Source organism: Sturnira hondurensis, unplaced genomic scaffold, assembly GCF_014824575.4.
Source record: "Sturnira hondurensis isolate 20B ecotype Veracruz unplaced genomic scaffold, ASM1482457v3 Scaffold0010128, whole genome shotgun sequence".
Lineage (NCBI taxonomy): Eukaryota > Metazoa > Chordata > Mammalia > Chiroptera > Phyllostomidae > Sturnira > Sturnira hondurensis.
The window spans coordinates 11,285,947-11,313,318 of record NW_028082759.1 but is presented as its reverse complement, the minus strand read 5'-3'; the positions used below and the strand labels follow the sequence as shown (position 1 = coordinate 11,313,318).

Sequence of the window (27,372 nt, the reverse complement as noted above, 5' to 3'; positions counted from 1 at the left end):
GCGCAGGGAGGGAAAAGGCTACATATACCCAAGAAAAACTCTTCATTAAATAAAAAATAAACTTTTTACTGAATGAATAAAGATAAGCCTCTAGGATCTAACATTATACAAGGCAAGGAATCAAATATTTCTTTCAACATTAACTATAAACATACTAATACATGCATGGCCTAATAATATTCTAGTAAGTAGTGTAACTATTAAATTTTGCAAATTAGCAAACACCCAGCACTTTGTATGTAAGTTGCTGAAGAACAGTCTGCTCAGTTCCTTTATTGGTTTTACTCATTGATGCCATGCGTCACAGGAGACCACCACCACAGTATATCTGAAAACAGAGTAACAGCATCTTCACATATATTGGATTCTGGGAAATGAAAACTTGCTGATGAGAAACTTAAAAATTCCCAGATTTTGATATATTTACTAACAACTCTTTTTTTCTTTTAGTTTTAAAATATGTATATACAAAAAATAAAAATATGCAATACAAAAGTATACCTTGTACTGATAACTCTCTTACCATTAGTTAAGCTAGATTTGCCATTGTTATTGCTAATAAAATGCTACAGAAGCCAATGAATATTACCCAAACTAAAATCTGAAATTTGTATGATATTCAATATTTGTTCATTAATCATAGGTTTAATATTATACACTGTTTTAAAGTGTACGTATGCAAATCCTCAACTTCTTGCAAAATTATAAAATTATCTGGGTGAAAATCTTTGACCTCGAAGAGTTGAAAACCTTGAAATCTTTTTCTGGGATACAGTTCTAACCAGTCCTGGTTCCTGTTTCTCTTTAATTGTACTACATGTAAATTTTAAAACTCCCATTTTGACATCAAAATTTCGAAATAATTTTAATTTTTCTGCTACAAAACTTGTATTTTATGGTTTGTATTCACACGGTTTCTTCTAAGTAAATTCCCATTTTTGTTAATGTACCCTGTACTACCAGGGTATTTTTTACTAACCAATAATCTACTGCTGAATTTGAGCAGTTTGGTTTTCGTTGCTACTCACTCAAACCGCAGTCTTCCCGAGGCACACATGTTTAAGACCCATGCGGACAGATATTAACTATGCTTTCATACAGAGAAAACAATTCAAGATCAAACCAAGAGTAATACCTAACTTACCCTGATCTGTGAGAATAAACCACCCAGCTCAGCATGCAATTACAACAACAACCAATTCATCCACAAATCTTTTATTCCCAAATCCTGCCTGAACCAGAAGAAAAATAAACTTCAATATAGTCTGGTTTTTTTTTAATGGCAAGTAACTTAAGTCAAGAGACCCACCAAAAAGAAAACAAAAATCTATCCGTTAGAAATACTAAAGCCAGACGATCTTATTGGTGGGGTTTCAATTCCAGGTGAAAAGAGAACAGGGTACAAAGGCAAGTATGGCAGGCAAAAAAGCACGTACAGTGGGGCACGGGAGAGTAAGAAGTAGGATGACTGCAAACTCCAAACCAGGTTAAATTCTTCTTATCAAGGCATCACTGCTCAGGGCAGCGATGAGTGGAATGGAACAGAAGCAATAAACTAAGGCGGAAACACCGCGGAACAGTGACAACAGGAGCATACCAACGAGAAAGAGAAAAGGAAAAATCAGGAACAAAAACCGAACAAACGATAAAAAGAAAGACCACCAAAGAACACTTGAAATGACTTAAAAATAAATGAAATATTTTTAAAGAAATAAGGGGAGATAGGAAGAAGAGGAAGGAGCTAAAAATCCTAGCCCCAAACAGAAAAACCTTGTAACTATTTGAGAAGCATCACCACCACTCTGTTTTGTGAGAACACAAAACAGAGTTTATTCTTGTATTATTTATTATTTTCCATATAAATAACTATAAAATTACTTTTGCCTCACCCTGTGTTATTAAGGATTTATTGGAAAAAATACAATGGCTTCATAAAGAAATTTATTATATTGTTATAATCAAATACTGTCCATATCTCAGCTTTCTATTTATCTCTTCTGAAAAGTACATGATTTAAATTTTGAAAAATACATTTAAAAGCAATCAGAGGATCGTATTCCTCTGTCCCATAAATTGAAATTCAAGGGCAATGTATTCAAAATAGGATAACATATCTTACTCAGTGTACTGTGAACCTCCGGACTTAAGGAATTCACTATTACTAAATTTAAAGGACAGCACAGTTTCATAGATATTAATAACTTCTGCCTTGTTTCCCAATGGGGACTGGTCCACAGAAATCACAGTCCATTTTTTTAAAGGGCTTTGGACAAGGGGTGGGCTGATCTCAGCCCAAAACAGATTACCAAATTGTTTCCCCTTCAAAGTAAAAAAGTAGCATCACGGTATAATGGAACAATAAAGAAGAAAAATCTTCTTTTATATTTTTTTCACTAAAACAATGATGAAGAAAAGTAACCAGTGTACCACGCTATTGCAAGATGTTCATGATAGGACAATGGGAACGGGGTGCTGCTCACAAGTTATATGGGAACTCTGTACTTTCCCTTCAAGTTAGGAGCAAAACTCTCTGAGGTACCTTCTTTTATCAAACACACTAACAAATACACAATTTATCAAATATACTATTTAATTTTAAAAGGTAGAAAAGCTAATAGGAGGCCTGAGATTTCTGAAAAAATGAACTAAAAACATTATTTCTGATTTAATGTAATCCACCTAGTCATTCCTTCAAAATTTATTTTTCATTAATCTCATTCCAGAATGAATTCTTTTGAGTACATGCAATCTAGTTATTTTTTTATGAAATAGCATTTAGAAAAATACTACTTATACAAAATAATATCCCCTTTGCCCTAACTTACACATTTTATTATCACATAGTTTTCAAGTTTATCTGGAATCAATACTAAGCTTCCAGTCAACATCAAGGGATTTGATCTCACACTCATATTCATGCCCCCAAAGGCTTTCGCACTTGGAAGGAGTAGAACGAGATGGGCAAAAACACCATTTGGCTGGTGGATACACAATGCAATATACAGATGACGTATCATAGAACACCATCTTAAAACCTATGTAATCTCATTAGCCAATATCAACCCAGTAACTTCAATATTGAATATTGAACGTGGAACGTTCAATATTTTTTTAAATTACACTAAGAATGATGATATACTTGAGGGCACCATTCCAAGTCTCCAATTCAGAAAAGTATTCAAGAGAAAAAGTACTGGATACTACATAAACATTTGATAATACATAACCAGATTAAAAGACCATGTGTCACAAAAAGTTTCTCATACAAACACTATCTATACAAATCTCAAGAGCAGGGGAAGGAAAAGAATATTTCAAACCAGCAGCATCCAATCTGTCATATAGTGTGGAGAAATACTGACATCCTCAATTTAATTCATTTGATATTACTTAACTTATTCAGAAAATTATTAAGGAATCAACAGTTACATGAGGTCTGTCCAGAACTATCCAGCCATGTACTGTGAAAAAGAGAGACACTTACTGAAGAAGATACAAGATATGAGAAACAGTGTACACAGGTCAATGATGCCACAGTCCCCTTAAAGTAGGCACCTTGGGACCTGACACAGTTCTAATCGCCACCAGCTGCCCCATCATATTTTCCTGAATCCCACTGATGGTCTGAAACCTCTTCCCTTTCAAAGATGATTTTAGTTTTGGGAAAAGCCAGAAGTCTCAGGGTGTTCAATTTGGGCTGAAAGTGGGGGTGAATCACCTGGGTGATTTGGTGGTAGTTCTTAAAAACTAAAAAAAAACTCTGCACAAGATATGATGCATGAGTGGGCATGCTGTCGTGATGAGGCTGCCAGTCACCGGCTGCCCGCAGCTGCAGCCTTCTGAATCATCTGAGTAACTTCCATGGAGGAATGTTCAAGCTCAATTGAAAAATTGACGCAGATTCTTTGCTCTGCTCACTCAGTCACTTTGAATGTGACAGCCACACAGTACACACGCTCACTCAAAAGCATCGACCGCCCCCACTGACTAGAAGAGTGAGGCCATCATTGTTCACGCATGCACATTGCAGTCCACCATCCTTGGCCGCCAGGTTACATTGATGTTGTTGCATAAAATGCTCTCCTCACATTAACGATGGCTGGATTTTTCCAGACATACCTCATAAAAGCGTAATGAGTTATAACATGCCTAAAAAATGTCTTCGCTTTATCAAAAGTCCTAAGCTCTGCTAAGATAGGACTGAAACCGTTTCTGCTGAAATCACGGTAACAAGCTCACCAGGAGACTCGCCTCCCGTATCTGGGGCTCGGGCTGCCTCCGCGGGAGAAACCACACTGACGGCATCGGCAGGCGTGTGTGCAGCAAGCGCGGGAGGTAAGACTGATGATTTTTTTGTTGCGATGACGACACTTCTGTAGTGAAACAGAAAACAGGGTTTAAAATACAGAAGGTTAACTCAAGTTAATCACATAAATTTCTAAATAGAAAACAGGAAGCTAAACTCTTCCTAATTTTTCTTCTCTATTTTGATATACAATTAAGAATATTCTCTCAAGAAACTTCAATGGTGTTCATATTTATTGCCTCTCAATTATTTTAGAATCAAGACAATGTTCTATGGAAATATGATCATTTAACAGTTAGATGTACTATATAATATTCTTTACATTTAGGACCATCTTTAACTATCTAACTTAAAATATAACCAAAGGTATATAAAAAAAAGGAATTTTGGCACTCAAGTGGAAAAGTAATTAACTTTTTCTTAACCTCAGAATTGAAGCAGAAAACTCAATGGGTTTCAAACAAGGATTTTAAAGCACTGTTCACTTAAAATCATAAAAACCTTAGGAATTTTATAAGGTTAAAAAATGCAGATATAAACTACTTTTAACAACCCAATTTTTTAAATCCTCAAGACTGTGTTTAAATACTACTATATATAAAACAATGCACAGATACAAGTGGAAGAGGCAAAAATATCAAATCAAATTTGTTCACCTTGTATATTATTCCAACCCAGGTATTTATGACACACTGATTTCGATTAAAGTGTAATACTTTATACCGAAATAATAACTAAAAGACCTTATTAGGCACAACTTTAAAGGCATTTTTAATTGACGTTAGCTCCATGAACGTGCAAGAACCCAGTTAATGAGGTAAAGAGGACAGCTGATATATAACGCGCTCCCACAGCAGCGCTTACTTTTAATTACCTGGTGTTAACCATAAGCCTAAAGTCTTCAACATTCAATTTATTTAATCGCATCTTCTGTTGACAATATTGTAACTGCAAGCTTCAAGTATTCCCTTAACACCTTTAAAGTATTCAGTTTCTAAATAAAGTTACTTAGGTACTTGATCCCCATAAATTCAAAAGTGGAAATCACCTAATTCCAGTACTTTAAAAATACATTTTGTTTCTGTCGTTATATCAAAAAGAGATAATACAAAGGGAAATAGGTTCCGTTTTACTTCAGTGCCTACCGTGTGACAGTGAACACTGTTGCCAATTAAATCAAGTTCTCTTGTGCTAGGCATGGCTTATTCAATGTACTCGGGGGTAGCTGGTGTCACATCATTATAAGGGTGACTGCCAATGTTAACTATACACTAAAAAATAGAAGCAACAGCCACCTGAGCCCTCAATCCAAAATGGTGCACTTAAATCACGGTAGCTTATATCAGATGAAGATTATTGACTTTAGGGGGAGTAAACATTGACCCCTGTGTGTGTGTGCGTACATGTGTGCTGATGGTACAGTCAGAAAACAATACAAAATCTAATTTGTGCGTTTGCTACTCTGGGCAGGAATGCATTGTTCAAGAAAATCTCTAGCTACCTATTCCCTAGCAACATAGTTTTGGGAGAGAAAGAGAGGAGAAATATGAACAATTTACTTTCACATTCATTCACAAAACAAAGACCAAGCAATACCTATTTTACTCATACAATAGATAAGGACCAGTACTCATAGAAGTGACAGAACATAGTATTTTAAAAACTGAATTTTTTTATAATTACATTTAAGACATAAACCTGCCCTATTCACCAGCAGTATACAGGTAATTAGCAATTTCCTTAGCAATTTCTTCAATGTAACTTATGTCCCCCAAAAATTGTGCTCAAAAACGTTCAAAGAGGCTCTATTGTTAACAGCCAAAAACTGGCAATAGTCTAGAATCCTTTACGCAGAAAGATGCATGAAAATATGAGCCCTGGTCTTGTAGCTCAGTTGGTTGTAGCATTGCCCCAATGTGCCATGGTTGTGGGTTCAATCCCCCAGCAGGGCGCATACAAATACCAAAATATGCATGCATAAATAAGTGGAACAACAAATTGATGCCCGTGTCTGTTTGTCTCTCTCCACCCTCTTCCTCTCTCTAAAATCAATAAATTTTTTAAAAATATGGCAGTATGCTCCTACAATGGAACAATGTTCAGCAACGAAAAGAAAACTACTGATAAACATGACATGGATGAACCTCCAGAGCATTATGTTAAGTAAAGGAAACCTTAAACAAAATAATGCAAACGTTGTACTTCCTTTCACATGAAGTTCTAAAAAAGGCAAAACTTAATCTACAGTAGGAAAAACAATGGAATAATAATTCCACTGAAGCATGAGGACAGGGATTGGCTAGAAAGATGCATGAGGGAACTTTTAAGATTCATCTTGATTGAGGATTCGGGTTAACACACGGGCATGGATTTGTCAAAGCTCATCAAACAGTGTGCTTAAGATTGGTGTCTTTCATTGTATGTGCACTTTACCTTATACTGTATTGATCTTTAGTTAGAGACCTGCATGCTGAAATGTTAGATTGAGGGTGAACACGTGTGCAACTTACTTTGAAATGCATCAAAAAATAAGGTTGACTTCTGGATAGAAGGATAGCTACACAGAGTATTATACAATAAGGCAAACAGTTAAAGGCAAATTGTGGAATCTAAGGGATGGGTGTATAGGTGTGTTCACTATATAATTCTTTCAACTTCTCTAGATATTTGGACATTTTTATAATGATATGTTGGAAAGCTGGTGACAGAAAAAAATTACTACAGATGTTCCACAATATGCACAATCTCTACTTATCCAAGGTAACATAACTAAATGTAACAAAAGATAACCCCAATAAATTCAATAAAATCTTCTTAAAAAATAAAACTATGATTCAATAAATTAAAATAAATTAAGATAACAAAAGAATTTGACCTCATCTCCAATCCTTTAAACTACTGACATTAATAATGCTCTCCATCATCAACAATACCAATTCTTTATTGCAGTTTACTAAATACTGATTGTCCAAGATTTCTCACACATCTCAAGTGCGGCTTCCTACACTTAACCCAGCGTGCCTCACATGCTTCTGCTGTATGCGATCATGGTTCCCGAGCATGTAGATTATAGTCCAGCTCCCACCCTTTGTATATGCTTTTCCTCTGCTGAGATGCCTTCTTCTTAGTCCTTCACACCAGCAAACTTCCTTCTCTCCTTTCAAAACCTTGCTCAAAGGTAAGCCTCCCAAGACTCTCCAAGTCAAAGTTCATGATCCACTATTCTTTGTGCTCTCAAACGACCCTATGATATAAACTTACACATTATTAATAGCTGTGATTAAGCACTGACATGTCAAGAATTATTACTCTATTCTCAAGTCTAACATGCACGACTCCCATTTTAAAAATTAAAAAGAAAAACTCAGAAATGTAAATTAACCTATGAAAGTAAATGACAGAACTGCTATACAATTCAGTTTGTCTCAACAAGGGCCTCTAATTTAAACTGCTTCCTCATGTTGACCTTTTTTAAAGTTGTATTGCGATGCAATTCACATGCCACCTAATTCACTAATTTAAGTGTTTAGTTTTTAGTATGTTCACATAGCCACACAACCATCACCACAATCACATTTACATTTAAACATATGCAACATTATAATCAATTATAAGCAATAGTAATAGTTTTCCAAAATATAAAATTATGTATATACTAATAGACAAAAATATCATCTGCTCACAAATGGAAAAAGTTGCATATGTTAGCACAGCTATATACTTAGTAGAATAAAGAAATATTTATTTAGTAATACACAGAAAAATAAAGTTCATCAACTTCCAAATTCATTGACTGATTCAAGTCATTTCTTAGGAGATAACGTAATAATGCTTCAGCTTTGAGCCATGTAAAAACAAAAAAAAGATAAAGTCATAATAACCCAAATAAAGGAAATTAAGCAGTAGGAAGATTTCACAATATTTTCATTCCCTTTACCAACTATTTTCAATACTACAAAGTTTCCATGTAAAAGACTAAAATTTTCAACAGAGGGGATTTTAAGCTGTCATATATATCATGTACATCAGTATAAATCTAAACTAGTAAACCATGTTCTTATTGTTTAAAAAACAATCTAGAAATTTAAATTTCCACTACTCAAGACTATTCATGCAAGGACTATGCATTTCATACTTTTTATCAAACACTTTCGAAAACACAAATAAAATAAAACAAACATCTGACACAACGTTGAGAGCCTATATGCCAGGTAGGCGATGTGCAGAAATATTTCTAGCATTATTCTTAAGATACATCTGAGGTTTCCACTTAAGAAGCAAACTGAAATCTTTGTTAAAATGTAAAGTGCAAACAACCAAAATTTTAGTATGTGCCACTAATTTTAACAAAAAGCCCTCCAAACTCTTTGGCATAGAGAATTTGGAAGACAAATATGTTTTTAAGTTACGCAAGCTAGTGTTCCAAAACTGTCAATTCAAAACTGTATGTTAAAGTATAAAATGTTACTTATGATATCTTTTTTCTTTACAAACTCACTAACCTTAAGAATAATATTTGTGAGGAACTATGCTAAGTACATACATAGATTATCATATATATTCAACCACCCATGAGTTAAGGGCCACAGATTATCTTCATTTTAATGATGAAAAAGAAATAATTTTCCTAAGATTCCACATAGAAAGAAAGCATAAATACTGTTGAATTCTTTTTTTTTAATACATGAACTAGGGAAAATTTTTTTGAAGTTTCTTTATACTTATTAACAATAGGCAAAGAGCAACATCTTCCAGATCACTAAGGTTCAGAAGTTACATTTCAGAATCACATCAGTTTCAAATATCACAAACTTTCACATAAATGCTATTTTATTTAACATGCAACTAGTTCAGTAAAAGAGAAAAGAGCATTTTAAACCTAGCACTTTAGTCCCTAAGGATCTAGTTGAAAAGCCAGACAAACCCTTGAACTTTATCAAGATAAATCCCTGGTATCCACTAATCACCAGAGAGGATCTTCAAATTAGATAAGAGCAAGAATTTTGGCATGGGAATGAACACAAACACCTTGCCATCCAAAAAGGCCCACAGCCTGGCAGCCTTTCAGCAGGTTCCACTCATGTAGCTGTTACTCTAAATTTTCCAGCTATTGCTTGAGAGTTGATAAATCTTAAGATATGAGGAGAGTTGTGATTTCTGACAAAGCATTCCAGAGATAAACACATGATCAGAGGGATGCTTTGAAATTCCCAAAGATACTCCACTGGTCTACAGCTGCATGAAAAGAGTTTTCAAAAGGTGTCTCTTGCTAAGGAAAAGAAGGGGGAAACACAGAGCAGCTGGCTTTCCATCAGACAATACGTTAAATGCATACCAGACATGTATGCTCCAAAGAACATCCTGAAAAATGCCATCACCAAAGTTCCCCTTTATTTTCTTCTTTTTTGCATTTTTTCCACTGCCATTTAACCCCCTTACAACTCCCTCCCCCGAAATCACCACACTGTTGTCCACGCCCATGAGTCCTTTTTCCTTTCAACAAACCCCTAAATATGCATTCCCTAGGCATGGTTTCCTAAATGAGTGCACAGCCTCGACACAGAAGGCATCACTAAGGCAAAGTTAAATTTCTACACTATTTTAAAAAGATATAAATGCCAAAATATGTGAAATTTGGGACATTTACAAGAAGACAATTTCTTGTATTAGCAAGACAAATTTTAAAATCTACTCTCAATCATGTCTGAGTGCTCAAGCTAACTAATACAAATTTAAACAAATTATAAAAATTGAGAATATTTTAAAAATCTGATCGCTTACACCTTTTCCAACTCTCATAAATAGCCATTGTTATTAATATAAATGTACTATACTTTTTGAGGTATATATGAACATATTTATGTTTTTTTAAAGACCACAAATCCCAAACTATTTTGTAAACTGCTTTTTTCATTAACAATGTATCTGCAATATTTTACATCAACGTATAGTGTTCTTTTCTCTCTGCAGTGGCTGCATACCATTTACTATACGTATAGCCAATAAAACATGTCTCCAATCGATCCCTCATAGATTAGCAAGAACGCCTGCTAAATGACAGGGTCCAGAGTGAATGCCCCAGGGTTCAAGGCTTAGCTCCACCACCGATGAACACAAGTGCTGGAGCGACTTACTCTCCTCTTGCCCAGTTTCTTCATCTGTAAAGTACAGACAAAAATAGTATCCACCTATCTACGTAACTAAAAATGCATTTTGAATAGAACTTCACAGAGTAAAAGCTCAATAGGTTTTAGCTTAATTTTGAAATTCCATTGGCAGAAAACATTTGTAAAGCTTTTGTATAAACTAGAGGTGCATTAAGTTTACAGATTTTAAATTTTAATTAATATTGCCCTTTGTCCCTCAAAAAAATTATACCAATATGCCCTTTCAACAATATTAAAATGTTTCTTCATACCCTCATTAACTCTAGGTATCATCTTTTAAATCTCTGCAAAGATTTATCACATGGTTATTTTAATATTTACTTCCTTATTAGCAATATGGATCACCTGTATATATTTGCATACTAACAGTATTTTTCTTCTTTCGTAAACTACCTATTCCTGCCACTTGTCAACTTTTCTAACAGGTAAGTCATTTCATTGACATATGATTTACCGTTGTAGTGACTGGTTAGCATTATACGTGTGTACTGAGAGTGTAGCCCTTTTACCTGTAACGTGAATCTCAGATAATTAGTGCCCACAGGCAAACACACACGTAACAGGAAGCAGCAGTGACTGAATGGCTCATCAGACAGGACAGCTCAGTTTTTATTTACTGATTTCTACATGCTGAGTGCTACAGAATACTCTATCTTCAATATCATTTCATACCAACACATATGTTGTGCCTTTTTCCCTCATTAATAGTTATATAATATTACACAATTTAGGGATAAGGGAACTGAGGCTCGGGAGGATGAGGTAATAGGTCCAAATTAACTAATGAGCAACACAGCCAGAACTCAAAACTCAATTTTGTCTAATTACTAAAGTCTTTTAATTCCTGCATTATAAAGCTTATTTTTACAAAAAATGAAAAATACACTGGAATCTAGCAACTGCATGACATACTGATGATCTACTGCTCTGGACATCAGACTCTGTCAGCCTCATCACTCCAGGACACGGACCTAACACTTTCAATGGTGGTGGCAGAGGGGATAAAATGACAAAGGATGACAGCAAACATCCTCCTCTAAAGTGTTATCTCCTTTGTGTTCTTTCAGAACATTGTGATTACCAAAAAGATTTTCGACCCATCTAGATATCCCATGGACAGCACACGGCAAATCTGAAGTAGAAAACTAGGAGATGAGAAGGAATACAGGGAACAGGAGACACACAGAAGTAAACACCCAGACAAAGGGACTGTTCTTCCAGACCGAAGGACGGCAAAGAGACACAATGAAACGCACCACAGCATTCTGACCTGGATCCTTCTACCACAGAGGGCATTGCTGAGATAATCAGCAAACCCTGAGAGGTATCTGAAAATTAGAAGGCAGTGTTTTATTAATGTCCATTTTCTTATTTTGGTGAACGTACTGTGGTTATATAGAAAATATACAATAAAACATCCAAAGAGGACGGAGGTTGCCAGACTTATTTTCAAAATGACTCAAGAAAAATAAAAGTTCTTTTAACTGGCAACCTCTGTTTAATTTAGGGCTTCTTTCCAGATAAAAATATTGATTTTTGAAAAAAATATATTTAATTACTAATACATACATGTCTTGTAGGCAGAATTTCAAAAAATGTATTAATATAAAAAGGAAAATACCAGGCAAACTAGCCAAAGGTTTTGTAGGCCTGCAGAAGCCCGAGGTCGGCTTTCTCCAGCTATCGGGACCCCGAGGAGGGAGCTGGCTGGGTTTGACTCTGCGGGGACACACGGACGGACGCACTCGCCTCACAGGCTGGCGCAGTGCTAACAGCAAGAGTACAGAGGGAGCTGTCTTTGGGTGCCGGTGACTTCTATGTTGCAACAAACCAACAAAATATATTTAACATACAACTTGCCAATGTAATTTTTAAATTATTTTTAAATCATCTGATGATAGTGTTGTTATATGAAAATTTGAAGAGGTGAACAAACTATAAAACAAAAATATCCTTGTCATTTTTACAAACATCCATTTTTAGTGTTGAAGCTATAAACTTTGCGGAGTTCAAGTCCTGTTTACCCTTTCAGCCTTGACGATTTTTAAATACATGCATACAAAACCCAAAAACTATTTACAGTACCTGTCAAAAGATCTGAACTGCACAGGCTGCTCGGCAGACAGATCACCAAGCGCTCCGAGGCAGGGCGGTGGCAGGAGGGCAGGGTCCACTGTGACTCCATCTGCTGGCATGTTAACCAAGCTGCGGAGAATGTCCTTTACATTGACATTTTTTGAAACGGGAACTGAAGGTGCAGCCTTGTTATCCAGCTCATTTTCTCCACCGTCTCTGTTTTCCTGAGATTTATTGACTTCTAAAGAAAGAGTACACAGCACCTCACTGATCGCATCTGGGCCTGCACTGACACTCAGAGGGGCCACAGAAGGCGCCACGTCCACACTGCTCCCCACGCCGGCAGCTGTTTCCTCCCCGATGCCAGAGTCCCTCCTTCGAGCAGATGATGTGCTTTCAGATTCTTCCACTGATGCTGGAGTTAATGGGCTGGATGCTGCTGATGTGTTTTCTACATCTTACCCAGAAACAGAAAAAAAGACAAGTAAAAAATATTTAGAACCAATTTTAAAAAGGTACATTCAGTCCTATAACCATCTATTATTTCAAATTATGAAATGTATGGTATCTCCTCAAAGGCACAAATAAATTACATAATCTATTAAATGTACTGAGTTAATGCATCTATAATCAAATTAGATGATATAATAAAATAAAAACAATAAATAATAACAAAATACCAGAGAAAACCCTCCAAACTGAACACGATGTAGCAGTGGAGAACAACACAAGGTTGAAAGCCACTGGCCTACAAAAAAAAGTCCAATAAAATACAAGGCTCTTCAATGATGTGGGTCCACTAGAAAGTCAACGTCACCAGGGCAGGGAACTAGTCTATCACTTCCTCCCCAGCACCTATCATAACGCCTGGGCTTACACGAGGCCTGGAAAGCAGTAGGGGGTCAATAAACACGATTCAGATGACTAGTCATTGCCAAAGTGACCTCCTGCTACTCATGCCATCACACATCCTACTCTCAATTTAGAGCAAATTTTAAAATGGTACATTCACTCCTAATCACCAAATTACCTGCAATTTGCTCAACAGGGGACAAAGTTTTCAGCTTCTGTGCCTTTATACATTGCCATGTCTTTGAACAGTAACCTCAAGGCCTCGACCTCGAACATGGCTTCTGCACTACTCCTAGAAAACTGGTTATTCCTCCTGGATGTATGAATAACCAAATGATCCTTAAAATCTAGTTCAAGAAAGAGCATCGCCCTGCCTCTCTGATTTTCATTCCCTCCAATCAGGCATGCACTCTATTCCAACAAAAATGCTCCATTTTGCCAATGGTCACCAAAAAGCTCTATCTTGCTAAGTCCAGTGGTCAGTTCTCAGTCCTAATACCACTTGGCAAAACAGCAGCAACTGATTACTCCCCCCAACACGGTAACACTTTTTTCACTTGACCTACACAAACTGTGTGGAATCATCTATCTTCAAGTTTTTCATCTACTACCTCACTGGCCATTCCCCAATTTCCTTCACTTCTTTTTCTAATTTCTTAAGTTGGGGGGACATAGTATTCAGGCCTTAGTCCTCTTCTCTCACAACAGTGAACTCCTGTAATGGACTCATTCACACTCTCGAAGCTTTAAATATCAAAAAAACAAAGAAAACAAAACACTCAGACCGTTATCTGTAACAGCCTACTCTGAATTTTCCATGTCTAAAAGCCATCAACAGTGGAAAAGTGAATTCATCTGCGCCTGAACATGCTCCACCTCCAATCTATCCAACTATGCCTTATAATCATTCTTGACTGCCTTCCATCATTCACATACATAGTCACACCTAATATTTTAACATCCTGTTTCCCACACCCAATATTTTAACATCATGTTTTCCACACCTAATATATTAACATCCTGTTTTCTCCACCATCCAAATGCATCCAGAATCTGACCACTACTCACTAGCTCTATAGCCTCGGTCACCTTTTGCCTAGATTACTGCAATATCCTCGTAAGTGCACAGGGTAGACTGTTACATTAATGATCCTCTTGGCCCATGCCTCCTGCTATTTACCCCCTTGAGAAGTCCTTGAATCTGGGCCGGAACTGACCCACTAGAACAAACAGAATGAGGCAGAAGTAACAATCAACCATTTCTGAGCCCAGGCTTTCATAAGGTCTGGCAGCAGGTGCATTCTAGGAAATCCTGAATATCTCAGGGAGCAATATGACTACCTTGCTAGAGAGGACATGTAGAGAGACCACGTGAAAAGACAGAGGCCCTCCAAACCAATGGAGGAAACCAAGGACTCCGGCTGAGAACAAGTATCAAGGCCCCAGACAAATCCCCCAGCCAAGCCACTTCGGTCAATTAGCCTCAGCTCGCAGAGCCATCCCAGCTGAGGCACTAAAGACACCCGTAGAAAAACCATCTCAGACTTCCCAACACCAGCAAGTGTCATCTGCAGCAGGGATGAATCATCCCAACTGCATCCTGTCCAAACGAAATCCACAGAATCATGAGAACAAGACTGAAAGAGCGGAGGTTCCAGCCACTAAGTTTCCGTGTGATGTGTTACACAGCAGGACATAAGGAAAACACGGGGCTGCCCTTGCCCTCCAGGGTGGATTCTGAACACAGAACCCTGAGTGCAACTTATAAAAACATAATCAAGACAGAGGTCATTTGTAATTCCTAGACTCAAAACCCTGCAGTAATTCCCCATCTCCCTTAGAGTAAATATCCACCCCTATTTCTCCTGGTTATATTCCTGATATTTTTCTGTTTGACTTGTCTTAATACTAACCACCTTCTAAAGTACAATACAATGTATTTATCACCTGTACTTATTCTTATCTCCTCTCACAAGAATATAAGCTCCATGAAGACAGAATTTTTTTTCTTTTGGTCATGAATATACCAATAGGCACCCAATGAATATTTATTAAATAAATAAATAGCCTCCATTGGGTGGCAGCTAGTTCTACATTCAATAGTTACTTTTCTAACTATACATTGTAACTGGCAGCTACTTCTATAACTCCAATGATTACTTGAATTGCAGATAACATCTTCTTACCTTTTAGTCAAACAGCTCATTTAAAGAATAGCAGTAATCCCCCAATTGCAACTAACCACATGGTACTTAAAGTAAAATATTAAGTCATTAACAAAAATAAGTGTATGCTCTTACTTTCTGTATAAATGGGTTTCAATTCCAGAATCAATATTTTAACCACTATAAGTAGGCAACATTTTACTTGAATTTTGGATACCAGGAAATAAAATACAGAAACTTACCAGGAAGTGATAAAGTCCCACTTTCACTACCAGATTCCTTAAATGGCTGGCTACGCCTTTCATTCTGAGGTTCCAAAATGTCTCTGTACTTTGAGACCATAAGGACAGAGATGAAGTATACCACAGCCAAGGCTAAAAACTGAGCTTGCTTGCTATCCTCCTGGGGAAAAATAAAAGCATTTGATCATACCACTATTGAATAACATGTCTGAATTTTATTTCACATGATAATATTTAAGTATAAAAACATGTGAATAAATCTTTTGATATGTGCAGAAAATAATAAATTCAACTAAGCAAAAGTCAGACAAAGTATTTTGGGAAAATGCCCATAAACAAGAGGTTTTATGCTTGTGAAACCTGCAAAGAGAAACGTGGCTTTTTTAAAAGTCATTCACCCTGAAGAGATATGTCTTAATATACTTTATAAGAATAATCAAATAATAATTTTCATTATTTATGAATATTTTTACTTCTAATCATAAAAATTAAAATACATAATATAATAAAATAATAGTTTTCCTAAAAGATGAACATTCAAAAGAAAAAAAGGTTGTCAAACACAGAACAGGATGCTAAAAGAACTGGGAGTGTTTTAATCAGTAGAAACGACCAAGTATCAGACTGAAAATACAGTGTACGCAAAAAAGAAAAGGAAAAACTAAATTAACCTCAGAAAGAGTTCCAGCCTTCATCCTAGAGACTCAAGTCCATCTACACATCCACAACCTCTTTCTCTAGTCAAATTCCCCATCTTCAAAGGGCCCTTCAACACATCACTATTTCATAACTTTTCAAAAAATTAATTTAAAAGAAAAACCAAACTTGCCCAACAAATCCTGAAAATTAACAGTATTTTGAAAAGCAGAGAACATTAGGATAAGGGAAACAAAGAATACTGACGCCCAGCTGATGGATAATTGGAAACTAATGGTACAAATAAAACTAAAAATTAATAACTAGTGCCAAAAGTTTGGATACAATCAATTTCAAGGAAAAAATAAGGTATCAGGCTCTATCTGAACACATTCGCTTGATACAGTACGACATACTTATAATCTGACAAGAATCTATGGCACTTCTGAAGTTCTTGTGGAAGAATGTATTAATCTTGATCAAAAAGACAAGTGTAGTTTCCCCTTTACTATCAACCATCCCTTTTCTCCAGACACGCCTGCGGTCCTCTGCCACGCCACCCTGTCATCTATTACAACCACTGCTAATGATGTCAATGTTAAAAATGTAGACAAATAACTTATTTAGTTTTCACTTCTTAATCTGTTATAAATTATTTATGCCCACCTAGATCCTTAATATGCCCCTTAATATGCCCAATGTTTACCAACTAAACCCCTGAAATAAACTGTAGCTGTGATTTATTGAATATTTACTGAGAGCCAGGCACTGCTATGTATTTCATATACATTCCTGAAGCCATTTGAACAAAATAAGGACTAACAAAGTAATTTTCTTAAGCTAAATAGCAAGTGAAAAAGCAGTGAAAATGTAAACTCAGATTAGAGTGATTAAACACCTTACCTCTTAACCTTAGGGCAACAATTTTTTTATATCCTTAATCTTAGGTCATTTCTTTCTTCATCCTCAAAATTTGCTTTTGCTAGAAGAGCCTCTGAGATGAGGTTTGGGGACTAAGAACTTTTCTCTTTTCTAAAACTCTTATAAGGTGATTATATATCTTTTATGATTACAAAAAATTTCAAATATCTGTAACTTTAAGAGATAACAACATAGATAGGAAATAGTCTAATTCTCTGCCCAAATATCATGATATAATACCTTGTTAGCAAGTTCCAAAGAGCCATATCATACAAAGCCAGAGTGAGGAGTTTTGATTTTATTTGAAGCCCTATGAGAAGATATTAGAGAATTTTTAAAGCAAAAGAGTTATATCATCTAGTCCAAATTTTTAAAGATCACACTAGGATATACAGTTATGGGGCAAGAGACTTAACACCTGCTTAAGAAAAGAGAATGGGAAAAGGAAGCAGCAATATCTGGTTCCAAAATGAACCAGTCAGTGGATTCTGAAGAAACAAAACATGATGGTTTCTTAATTAAAGGAATAGCAGTAGCTACCAAAAAGAAGAAAAAAAAAGAAATCTAGGGAGGCAGTCTAATCAAATGGTTAAGATCAAAATTTCAAAAATCAGATTCCCTAGGTCCTTAACTGACTTCTACCTTTTATTACTTGTATAATCTTAAGCAGATTTTTTAACCTCATACTGTTATCTTTTTCACAGGGTTAGTGGGTGAATGAGATAACACATAGAGAGCATCCAGTTCTGTACTTAATACATCATAAGTGTTCAGTAACTATTAGCTACACTATTAACAAATTATGTACATGTATAAAACTTGGTGAAGAACTCAAGAGAGGACTAAAACCCCAAAGGGGAGAAAATTAAAAACTGAAGTTACAAATTTACAAGAAACATATGTAATATAGAGCACCTAGTACCTAACACACAGTAACTGTTCAATTAATGTTAACTAATGACTATACTCCAATCTTGGTGGGTAGGATCACAAATTACTTTTATTTTCATATTTATACTTTCTCATATGATTGAATAATTCCTATATGAAACTTGACCATATTGTATACCAAAATCAGCTAAAATAAAACTTTCTCATCTTTAAAAAATTAAAACCACCACACACAGCAATTCATCATGTACCATTACACCAAATTTACATTCCTTTGAGGGGGGGAAAAAATCCTAATATTCAGTAAAACACAGGCCATTCAGACTTTGAGCATTGCACCCCTCTGGGAGCATGGACTGGGAGGTCAGAAGGCTGGGTCTACACCCCACTGTTTCCTAGCTCCAGCTGCTTGACCCAACTATTCAAGCTCTCTATGCCTCAGATTCATCATTTATAAACTAGAAATTACAAAAGCACACAACTATCATAATATGTTCTTCTTTGTAAGTACCACTACTCTGATATATTAGTTCCATTTATATAGATAAAACTTTCCAATACTCTACGATTCTAAAATCATTGTCAAAAAAACTGGTTTCTAGGCCTTCTCTCCACTCGACTATTTCATATCACAAAGAGTTTTCATTCTCAACACTTCGGGTCTGGAGGGAAATACATTTCAGCTAAGAGAGTCTGTGAAAGAAACACTGTAACTTACGATGTCTCTGAAGACAACTGCCCTAAGCCGATTAATATCCATGTCTTGTAGGAGCCTGTCAAAATCTCTCACTGGAGATATACCACCGGTTACAATGTCCACTGGACTCTAAAACAAAAACACATATACTCATTACACAGATTAAAAAAAACATGGTATTCCAGGAACCAGAAAAACAAGGATATAACTAATTGTTTTTCCTACTTCTTTCTCTCTTTTTCTTGTGGACACTGGGTTAGCGGTAGGGGGTACAGAAGGAAGCAATACCAGAAAAAACAAACTTCATGCTAACTCACCAAGTACATGAAATACAAATTGACATATTTGAAGAAATAAGGTATCATAGACACAAGAAAAGTAAACATTTAGAAAAGCAGACAAGATTAAGTATAAGCAAATCTTTACTGTATATTTAAATACAAATATTTGAATGTTATGTCCACAGACTAAAATAACTTTTAGGACCTCTGTCAGATTTATTTAACTTGACAGTGAAATGAACAAATAAATTTAAGACCTTAATCATAAAATCAGAGCATGCTTCTTTATTTAATTAATGATTCTGCATGCTTACCTTTGCTGCAGACTTCCCTCCGGGAATCAGGCTGTGCAGTGTTTTCTGGCCTTTGGCTGCATCTCCTCTCGTTTTCATCTGTGAGTGCTGCTGACACTCTAAGCAATTCCTGACTGCCACTGCACACACTGTTATTCAAGAAAAAGCATGGGTAAGAAAAGAAAATTGTGTTCAAGATTATGGAACTGATAAAAAATCACCTACCCAATATGATTTACATAAGATGTTATTTAAAACAGATTACCTTCAGCCCCTGGACTTTCTCACCTACTGTTTGTTTTCCGACTTTGGTAACAACTCTGTTAGGGGCCACTGCTGAGAGGGAATCAAATCAGTCCAAAATCTTAACAGGCTGCTGTTTCTTAGATCTCACCTAAGCTACTTGCAGTGAGTGATCTTTTACTAAGAAAGAGATAGCGGAAAAGAATATTGAAAGAGATGCACAAAAAAAACCAGAAAGCAAGGTCCTGCCCAGTATGGCTCAGTCAGTTAGAGCATCATCCATAAACCAAAAGGTCACAGGTTCAATTCCTGGTCAGAGTACCTGCCGAGGTTGTGGGTTGGGTCCCCAGTCAGCATGCCTATGGGAGGCAACCAATCAATGTTTCTCTTCCTCTAGCTCTCCATCCCTTCCCCTCTCTCTAAAATCAGTAAGCATGTCCTCAGGTGAGGTTTTAAAAATAAAAAGCAAATCTAATTGCATGAACTAGTCTAGGACAATAACCTATTAACTTTGTTAAACAGTTAAACTGGAAACTTGTGTGTCTTTCTTATAATGTATTATTACAGCATGATATTAATATAGCAATAGAGTATAAGGAATATTTATAGGGTCTACACTTTACTGGCTTTCATTGAAACTGCTTAAAGGGTAAAAAACATAAAAGAGACTGTAATTACTACATAGTCCAAAATTACTTCTCTATTATCTCACCAATGGGGCAGCTACTTGAGTTATTTAGAAATTCATTTTGAATATTTTAAATGATGAATTAGGTCATGCACAACTGACTATTAGTTGTCGACATCATGTAATCATCTCAGCTTCCAACCAGATCAGTAGCACTCGAGGAATCTGATCAGAATGACTGGGACAGCAAATTAGGAACAAAACAGTAAACTTAAGTGGGCACTTTAAGTACGACCACGACTATATGGCTACAGACACAAAACTGAGAAAGAGTGGAATTCAGAAAGATTCCATAAATGAGCACCAGAAGTTGGAGAAAGGGGAGGGAGAAAGGGAAGGAGAGAGGGAGGGAGGAAGGAAAGGAGGAAGAATATGGAATACAACTGTCCATTTGGAACCAGGCCCCAGAAAGGGACTTTAGTGCCACTTTTGTCACAGGTGATGAAAAATCAAGTCTGGGTCTGCATCGCGGTGTTTATAACCATACAGGGCTTCCTCTCCGAGTTCAGCCTCAGGAATGCAGGTTCCTTGCAGTGCTCCCTCCGACCCTCCTTCCCCCAGCCACAGGGAGGAACGGCAGTAAGAAGACAAGGGATCACAGGCTCCCCACACTCTACCGAGTGATCCCGGACAAGCTCCTTTCTGAGTCCCATGCCACAGACATACGAAAAGACGGTGTTGAGAGAAATCGAACTTATTTTTTTTCTACAGCTCTGAAAATGAGAGCAACACAATATTCTCTAGCTTCCAAACCTAAAGCTTCTTGAGTATAGCAGAGCCTTGCTAGTGTATCCTTGTATTTTTAAGTCTAGAAATGTGCTCTTTTTAGGACAGTGTAAAGATTTTTTAACTGACATTAACAAAAGCAATGGAGCCTAAATATTTTAATTATATTACCAATAAAAAATTTAAGGAAGGATACTGTAAGAGAGAAAGAGTAGAAACACTAAATGAACTCCTATATTCACATTCCAACTTCACCAATAGGCATTTTGAATTTCGGTAAGTTTCCTATTTTCTCTGATCTTGGAAAAAAAAAAAGAATGCTGACTCCCTGTGAAAATCAGCAGTAATGACAATGACAATAGTCAGTAAATGACAGCTTGTTTTCTTGTGCTCGCCATTTAAACCTTTCTTACTCAAAACTTTTAATACTCCCTAAAAATTGTCACACCAAGTTCATTAGAACATGCTAAGTTGAAAACTACTCTGAACAGCATTTCGAATAAGACTAATCATTGTACCAGAAAAGACTAAGTACAAGAGTATCTCAGTTTATGTAACACATTCTTACTAAATATGGGAAAATACTCCACTAATTAGACTTTCTGCTCCTAACGTTATATTTTCATAAGTATTTCAGATCTATCTTCATAAGCCATACATTTTGCTTCCATTTCTGCTCCCCCCAACTTCTCCCTGTTTACTAAGCAAATCAGTACTAAGCCTCAGCACTTACAACTGGATATGGGAAACCTTCTGCATGAAGAAAAACAAATTTTTGTTCACCTAATGAAGCCCTTAACACAAAAAATTCTTTTCATGCATTTCCCCTTTCCCCGAAGGGAAACTGCCTCCAGCAGATGAACAGAGATTTAATAATTTAATTGCCTGCTTTAACAAATTACCACAGCCTGTTGGGGAAAGGCTGCACTTGCATGATGCCAGTTTACAGCCTTGCTACTCCAGAGTATTGGTAAGAGAAGCAACATCGACATCACCTGGACTCCTTAGACAAGTTTTAGCCACATCCCAGACCCATATAAGCTAATCTGCATTTTAATAAGATCCTTCCTGGTGATTCATATGTATGAATTATCTCTTTTTTTCTTTAAGTAGTTTATTTTTCAATTACAGTTGACAAATGATATTGGTTTCAGGTATACACCACAGTGATTAGACATCTAGGTAACTTTCGAAGCAATTCCCCCCATAAGTCTAGTGCCCATCTGACATCATGCCTAGTTATTACAATACTGCTGACTATATTCTCCATGTCCTACCCCATGTCCCTGTGACTGTCTTTATAATGGCAGTTTGCACATTACCTGGGACTTGGAAAGACAATTTGAGGCCTCATCCCAGGCGTATATAATCTAATCTGTATTTTAACAAGATCTTCCCTGATGATTCATGTGTATAAGCAATCTTTTTTTTATTTAATTTGAGAAGTACTAGATTAGAGCAAAAAATAATTAGGGAAGAAGGGGCAATGGTCACCAGAATTAACTTAGTAGATTTTTCAAAACATGTCCTTCCATCTTCTACCCAACTTGTCAAACTACTACTACACCATAGTACACACACAGTCCTTCACTCTCCACAAGTTCAAAGGTAGCAAGTGACAAAATGACACCCACACATTTGCCCAACGAGAGGAGAGAGATAATATTCAATTGACTCTAGCTGGATTATTGAAAGTCTTTCAAGTAAATGCCTAACTACTGGGTTTCAACAGCTCACCTAGTCGGAGACACTGCCGCAAAATTCCTCCAGACGACATATTTTTTTCAGCTTCTATTTCAGTAAAGCCAAGAGAACTTGCAAATATGAGCACGTCCACAAGGCTGATCAGCCTCTGCAGAAAGGTCACAGAGGCTTCTATCGAGAGGCCCTGAGTGGGTTCAATATTCTCCAGCTCATGCTGTGGGGAATAAAGTAGGACAATCACCTCTATATTCGGGGAAAAAATCGAATTTTTATTAGATACATCCCCCAAAGCTCTAAATTTTATAAAAAGCCAGGCTTTCAGAAATCTAGTGCCACAGAGTGATTTCTTGATCATTTCATTTAAAAATGCAAAGGAGACCCACAGGTGAAACATGTCAATCACATTATATGCACTAGCTGACACATCCCTAAGAAATCGACATTCCTTTTAGTCCTTTCATTCCTACTGCTTTTGATTTACAGCACCTATAATGCACAGTAACCACACATTCAAGTTTTAACCAACAAAGATGCACAAAAGTCATGTTTTCACACCAATTGTATATAGTAGTTAAGTCCTTACTGTAGCCGATGTAGCAGCTGAAAGCAATGGCAGTATCCCCCCACAAGCCATGACCATATTGTCCATCACTTGAGAGATGAGATGAATTGTGTTGTGTACAAAGATGACATTATCACTGCTATTCACGAAGTCCATAACTGTCTTTGTTGAATGGCTGTCCAAAGATAAACGATGTTTACTGATAAAGCTAAAGAAAGGAAATCACAATTTGCCTACTTGAGGGGAGGGAGGATAAGAAGGTGCTTTTGCTTCCTCTTGAAAGCTGAGTAAGATAATGACGCAGCGGGCATATGGGGTGTGTACTTCCTCGGAAGGTGCAGACCATTCCATGCCAGCAGTCACTATCCAAGCCCCTTTTCAGTGCTGAAACATAAATACTATTTATCTGACACTTGATATAGAAAGTTGAACCAAATCATTCCTAACTGGGGACAAAGCTCAGAAGCCATGTGGCAAAAATTAAGAGGTAAATGGTGCTGAATGTGCTAATGAAAATGAATTTTCTACTAACATTTTCTTAGATGATGCCATAAAATGCTTTTAAACAGAATAGTAGTAGTATACAATTAACAATAAACAAATTAGGCTCTTTTAGAACCCTAAATCATACCATCAAGGATAATCTGAAAAACAGATTTTTTACACCAAAAAATTCACTGAAGTGAATATTATTCTTAAATCCAAATTTTTTTATTACTTTTAAAAATAAACTCATTTGGTAGATGTACCCCCAGGTGAATTATATGCTGTAAAACATGCTACAGAAAATAAATGCTCACCAAATTTTCTTAAAAGAAAAATCTAATTTTCAAGTTTTTTGTAATCTAGATAGGGTAACTCATTTTTATAATGGAAAATAAAAGTTAATTCAGTAAAACCTTACCATGGAAAGAACTTATATTCTACTTTTTAACTAAATACCTGAAATTAATTGCAAAATGTTAATTATGTAAACTTCTTTGAAAATAAAGGCTGAAGTTCACACCCATCTTCTCTAACAAACATGGACAAACCTTCTCCACATCTGTATGTCGGTTTCTATTGAAAATAACAGATCGGTGAGCAAACGCTGATGCATCTGAGACCATCTGAACTCGGGAATACGAAACGCGGGAGATCTGGAGTCCCGCCTCTGCCCACCAACAGCATCAGGTGCTACTCCTTGCCCGGTCTGCTCCGGTTGCCTTGACGTCTAATACAGAAAATTAAAGAGAGTAACAAAATTAGTTCCATTCAAAGGATGCCATTAATGAGGAATTTAATAGCTTCTATGCAATTCATCTAACAAATACATTTTAAGATACTAAGGAACCAAATTAGAGAAAATTATCAATGAGAAATAACAATACTATAATACAGTCAAATCACTTACCAAATATACTAAACTATCACAATTCAAAGTAACTAGCTTGCAACCATATTAGTATTACCACCAGCTAATGTAGCATTTTATAACGGAATTCAAGGGGTTGTTTGTTTTGAATGTTAGCATGAAAGAAAGCAGTATCTGGTTTATAAACTGGCTGGAATTGAGAACAAACAAAAAAAGGCAGCAGAATAAAGACTAAATCAATGAAATAGGAAGGAAGGAGAGAGAAAAAGAGTTTACAACAAAGTGGGAAATGAATATGCAACCAACCACTGTCTCATGAATACACTGGTAAAGGACAAAGACGGGACTCTGATCTCACGGAAGTGCGTCTCACTTACAAAGTAAACCGACTTCGCATACAAACTGCACACTAACACGTAGTTCTGCAGGAACGTAATCCTAGATTTTGTTAAAAAAAAACTAATGTGAGCTCTGTGTGTGGGTTACCAAATAAAGGGTAAATGGCAAGCATTATGAATGTCTGCTTTATAAACTAAAATTATGCCAGTCCTGAAAATCGGAAGTAGTAACTTTTGGTGATGCTGTGGCAAACACAATAAAAGCTGCCATTAAATGAACCAATACTCAAAGCCAAATGCTGGGCTAAAGAAATGTCATCTTGACCTTCATTGCATTTATGCAATCGCAAATAGGGTACAACTAAATCCAACATAAAATCAAATGTAAGTATATAGACTTCCTCTATTTTAACTCACGCAAATGTGTTTCAAGAAGACAATATAATCACCTCAGGCACAGGCTGAAGAGGCGGAGATGCCTCCACATTGGTGCTGGCCTTCAATTCCAGTCTCTCCGTATCTGTGGCAACACTGGAAACATCCAGCTTGGCGATCCTCTGCTCGGAAGCAGTGGGAGACTCGCAGGCATCGCCGTGAGCATCACTAACCACTTTGGTTTCTCCGGCCAAGTTAGCGGCGTTCTTCCCTTCCTCCGCCACCTGACCGGGGTCTGACTGCACAGCTGTCTGGGAAGCAGCAGTGTCTAGGGAGGTAGCTGAGGACCCTGATGCTGTCATAGTCAAGGGTCCAGAATCTTTAGAATCCTGAGTTTCAGTATCAGTTTGCTTCTTACTTACAGTTTCCTCCTCTTGGAATACTAATTTTTGGCCATTACTACACGTGCCCAGTCTTTCCTCGGCTCCCATTGCACCTGGAGACAAACCATTCTCTCGAAGCTCTGGGGGGAGACTGGCTCCCTCAGTGGGACTAGGGTCTACCTTCAGTTCCACATAATCATCGTCATCTTCCTCCTCTACGACAGACTTATCCAATAATTCTGGCGCCTCTGAAGCATCCTCTTCTGAAGGAGAACTCACTGAAGCAGCTACTTCACTGACAGTCGTATCCTTGCCAGTTGTTTTCGAAGCATCAGAGGAAACAGTCCCTGCTTCTACTACGTCAGAAGGTAATTCTACATCAGCAGCATTACCTGCTTCACTTATCGATGTCTCCTCTAAAGGAACTTCACCCGGTAACTCCGGACTTTCGTGCCCAGTTTCCCCTCCTTCATTAGATGTATTATGAGTTTGCGGTTCAATGCTGGATGCAGAATCTGATGAACTTGCCTTTTCAGTACTTGAGTTTTCATCATTACTCCTGACGACACGAGGAGACACAGGAGAACCCTTCCTATCTGATGGTGGGGAGCCCCCAGAAACACTGGCGTCCCCACCAGTGCCAGAGACCGCTTCAGCTGAAATCGAAGAGCAAGGCCCTGCGTCGTCACCAGCATTTCCCTGGTGCTCTCTAAATATACCGGCAAGATTTTCTTTGTGTATTTCAAAGGTGACCTGGACGAAAGACATATACTCAGTCAAAATATGCAGGAGTAAACAGAGCATGAAGAACATAAAATGTATTTAAATTTTTTTCAAATACACTGTTTATATAAAGCGATAAAACAATTTTCTTGTAACATTCTTATAAGTAAATCCCAAAATTCTAAACAGTCAAAAAATAATCATCTTGATGCTAATAGGTAGCATGACATCAACACACAGTAAGAACGTAGCTATTTAGACCATCCTTAAAGATGCACAGGACAGGAAGACACTATTCTACTGGCCTCTACTAACTTGGGCCAGGATCTAAGTATGTACCACTGCAAAGCGCTTGGTGAACTAGATAATACATTGTTGCAAGAGCAATGAAAACCTGTTTCCCCGTGATTTATTCTCAGCAGTGATTAAAAACTATCAATTAATTATATGCACAATTGGAGCAGCTCTCCATATATTAAGCTACTAAAATTTTTCACTAAGCTAAAAAATATTAACTCTTTTAGGAGTGAAGATAAAATTCAATGCTTTCCTAAAGATCAAGCATAATTCTCAAAGTCTGAACTGGTCACAAAGAGTCTGAAAGTCCCCACTAACCCACCTTCACGTCCTGTGTGTATGAGTGACTGCCATGCACTCAACACTGTCAACATCCCCATATGGTGCTTAGCCCTTTACCCAACTAACTGGAAAAAAACTGATTTTTAATGTCAAAGGTTTACCATTGTCTA

General features: G+C 36.8%; 1 protein-coding gene across 1 annotated transcript in view; it reads right to left on the bottom strand.

The window, feature by feature from the left end:
- LRBA (LPS responsive beige-like anchor protein) overlaps window positions 1-27,372 on the bottom strand; it is a 522,692-nt gene that overhangs the window by 395,226 nt on the left and 100,094 nt on the right. Inside the window, exons 23-31 of the mRNA XM_037058420.1 lie at window positions 25,592-26,653; window positions 24,485-24,663; window positions 23,472-23,625; window positions 22,922-23,102; window positions 19,549-19,676; window positions 18,975-19,082; window positions 15,809-15,968; window positions 12,559-13,006; window positions 4,240-4,373 (exon numbers count right to left, since the gene is read on the bottom strand). Coding sequence (XP_036914315.1) covers window positions 4,240-4,373; window positions 12,559-13,006; window positions 15,809-15,968; window positions 18,975-19,082; window positions 19,549-19,676; window positions 22,922-23,102; window positions 23,472-23,625; window positions 24,485-24,663; window positions 25,592-26,653 — 2,554 coding nt within the window. The remainder of the gene's footprint in view (window positions 1-4,239; window positions 4,374-12,558; window positions 13,007-15,808; window positions 15,969-18,974; window positions 19,083-19,548; window positions 19,677-22,921; window positions 23,103-23,471; window positions 23,626-24,484; window positions 24,664-25,591; window positions 26,654-27,372) is intronic.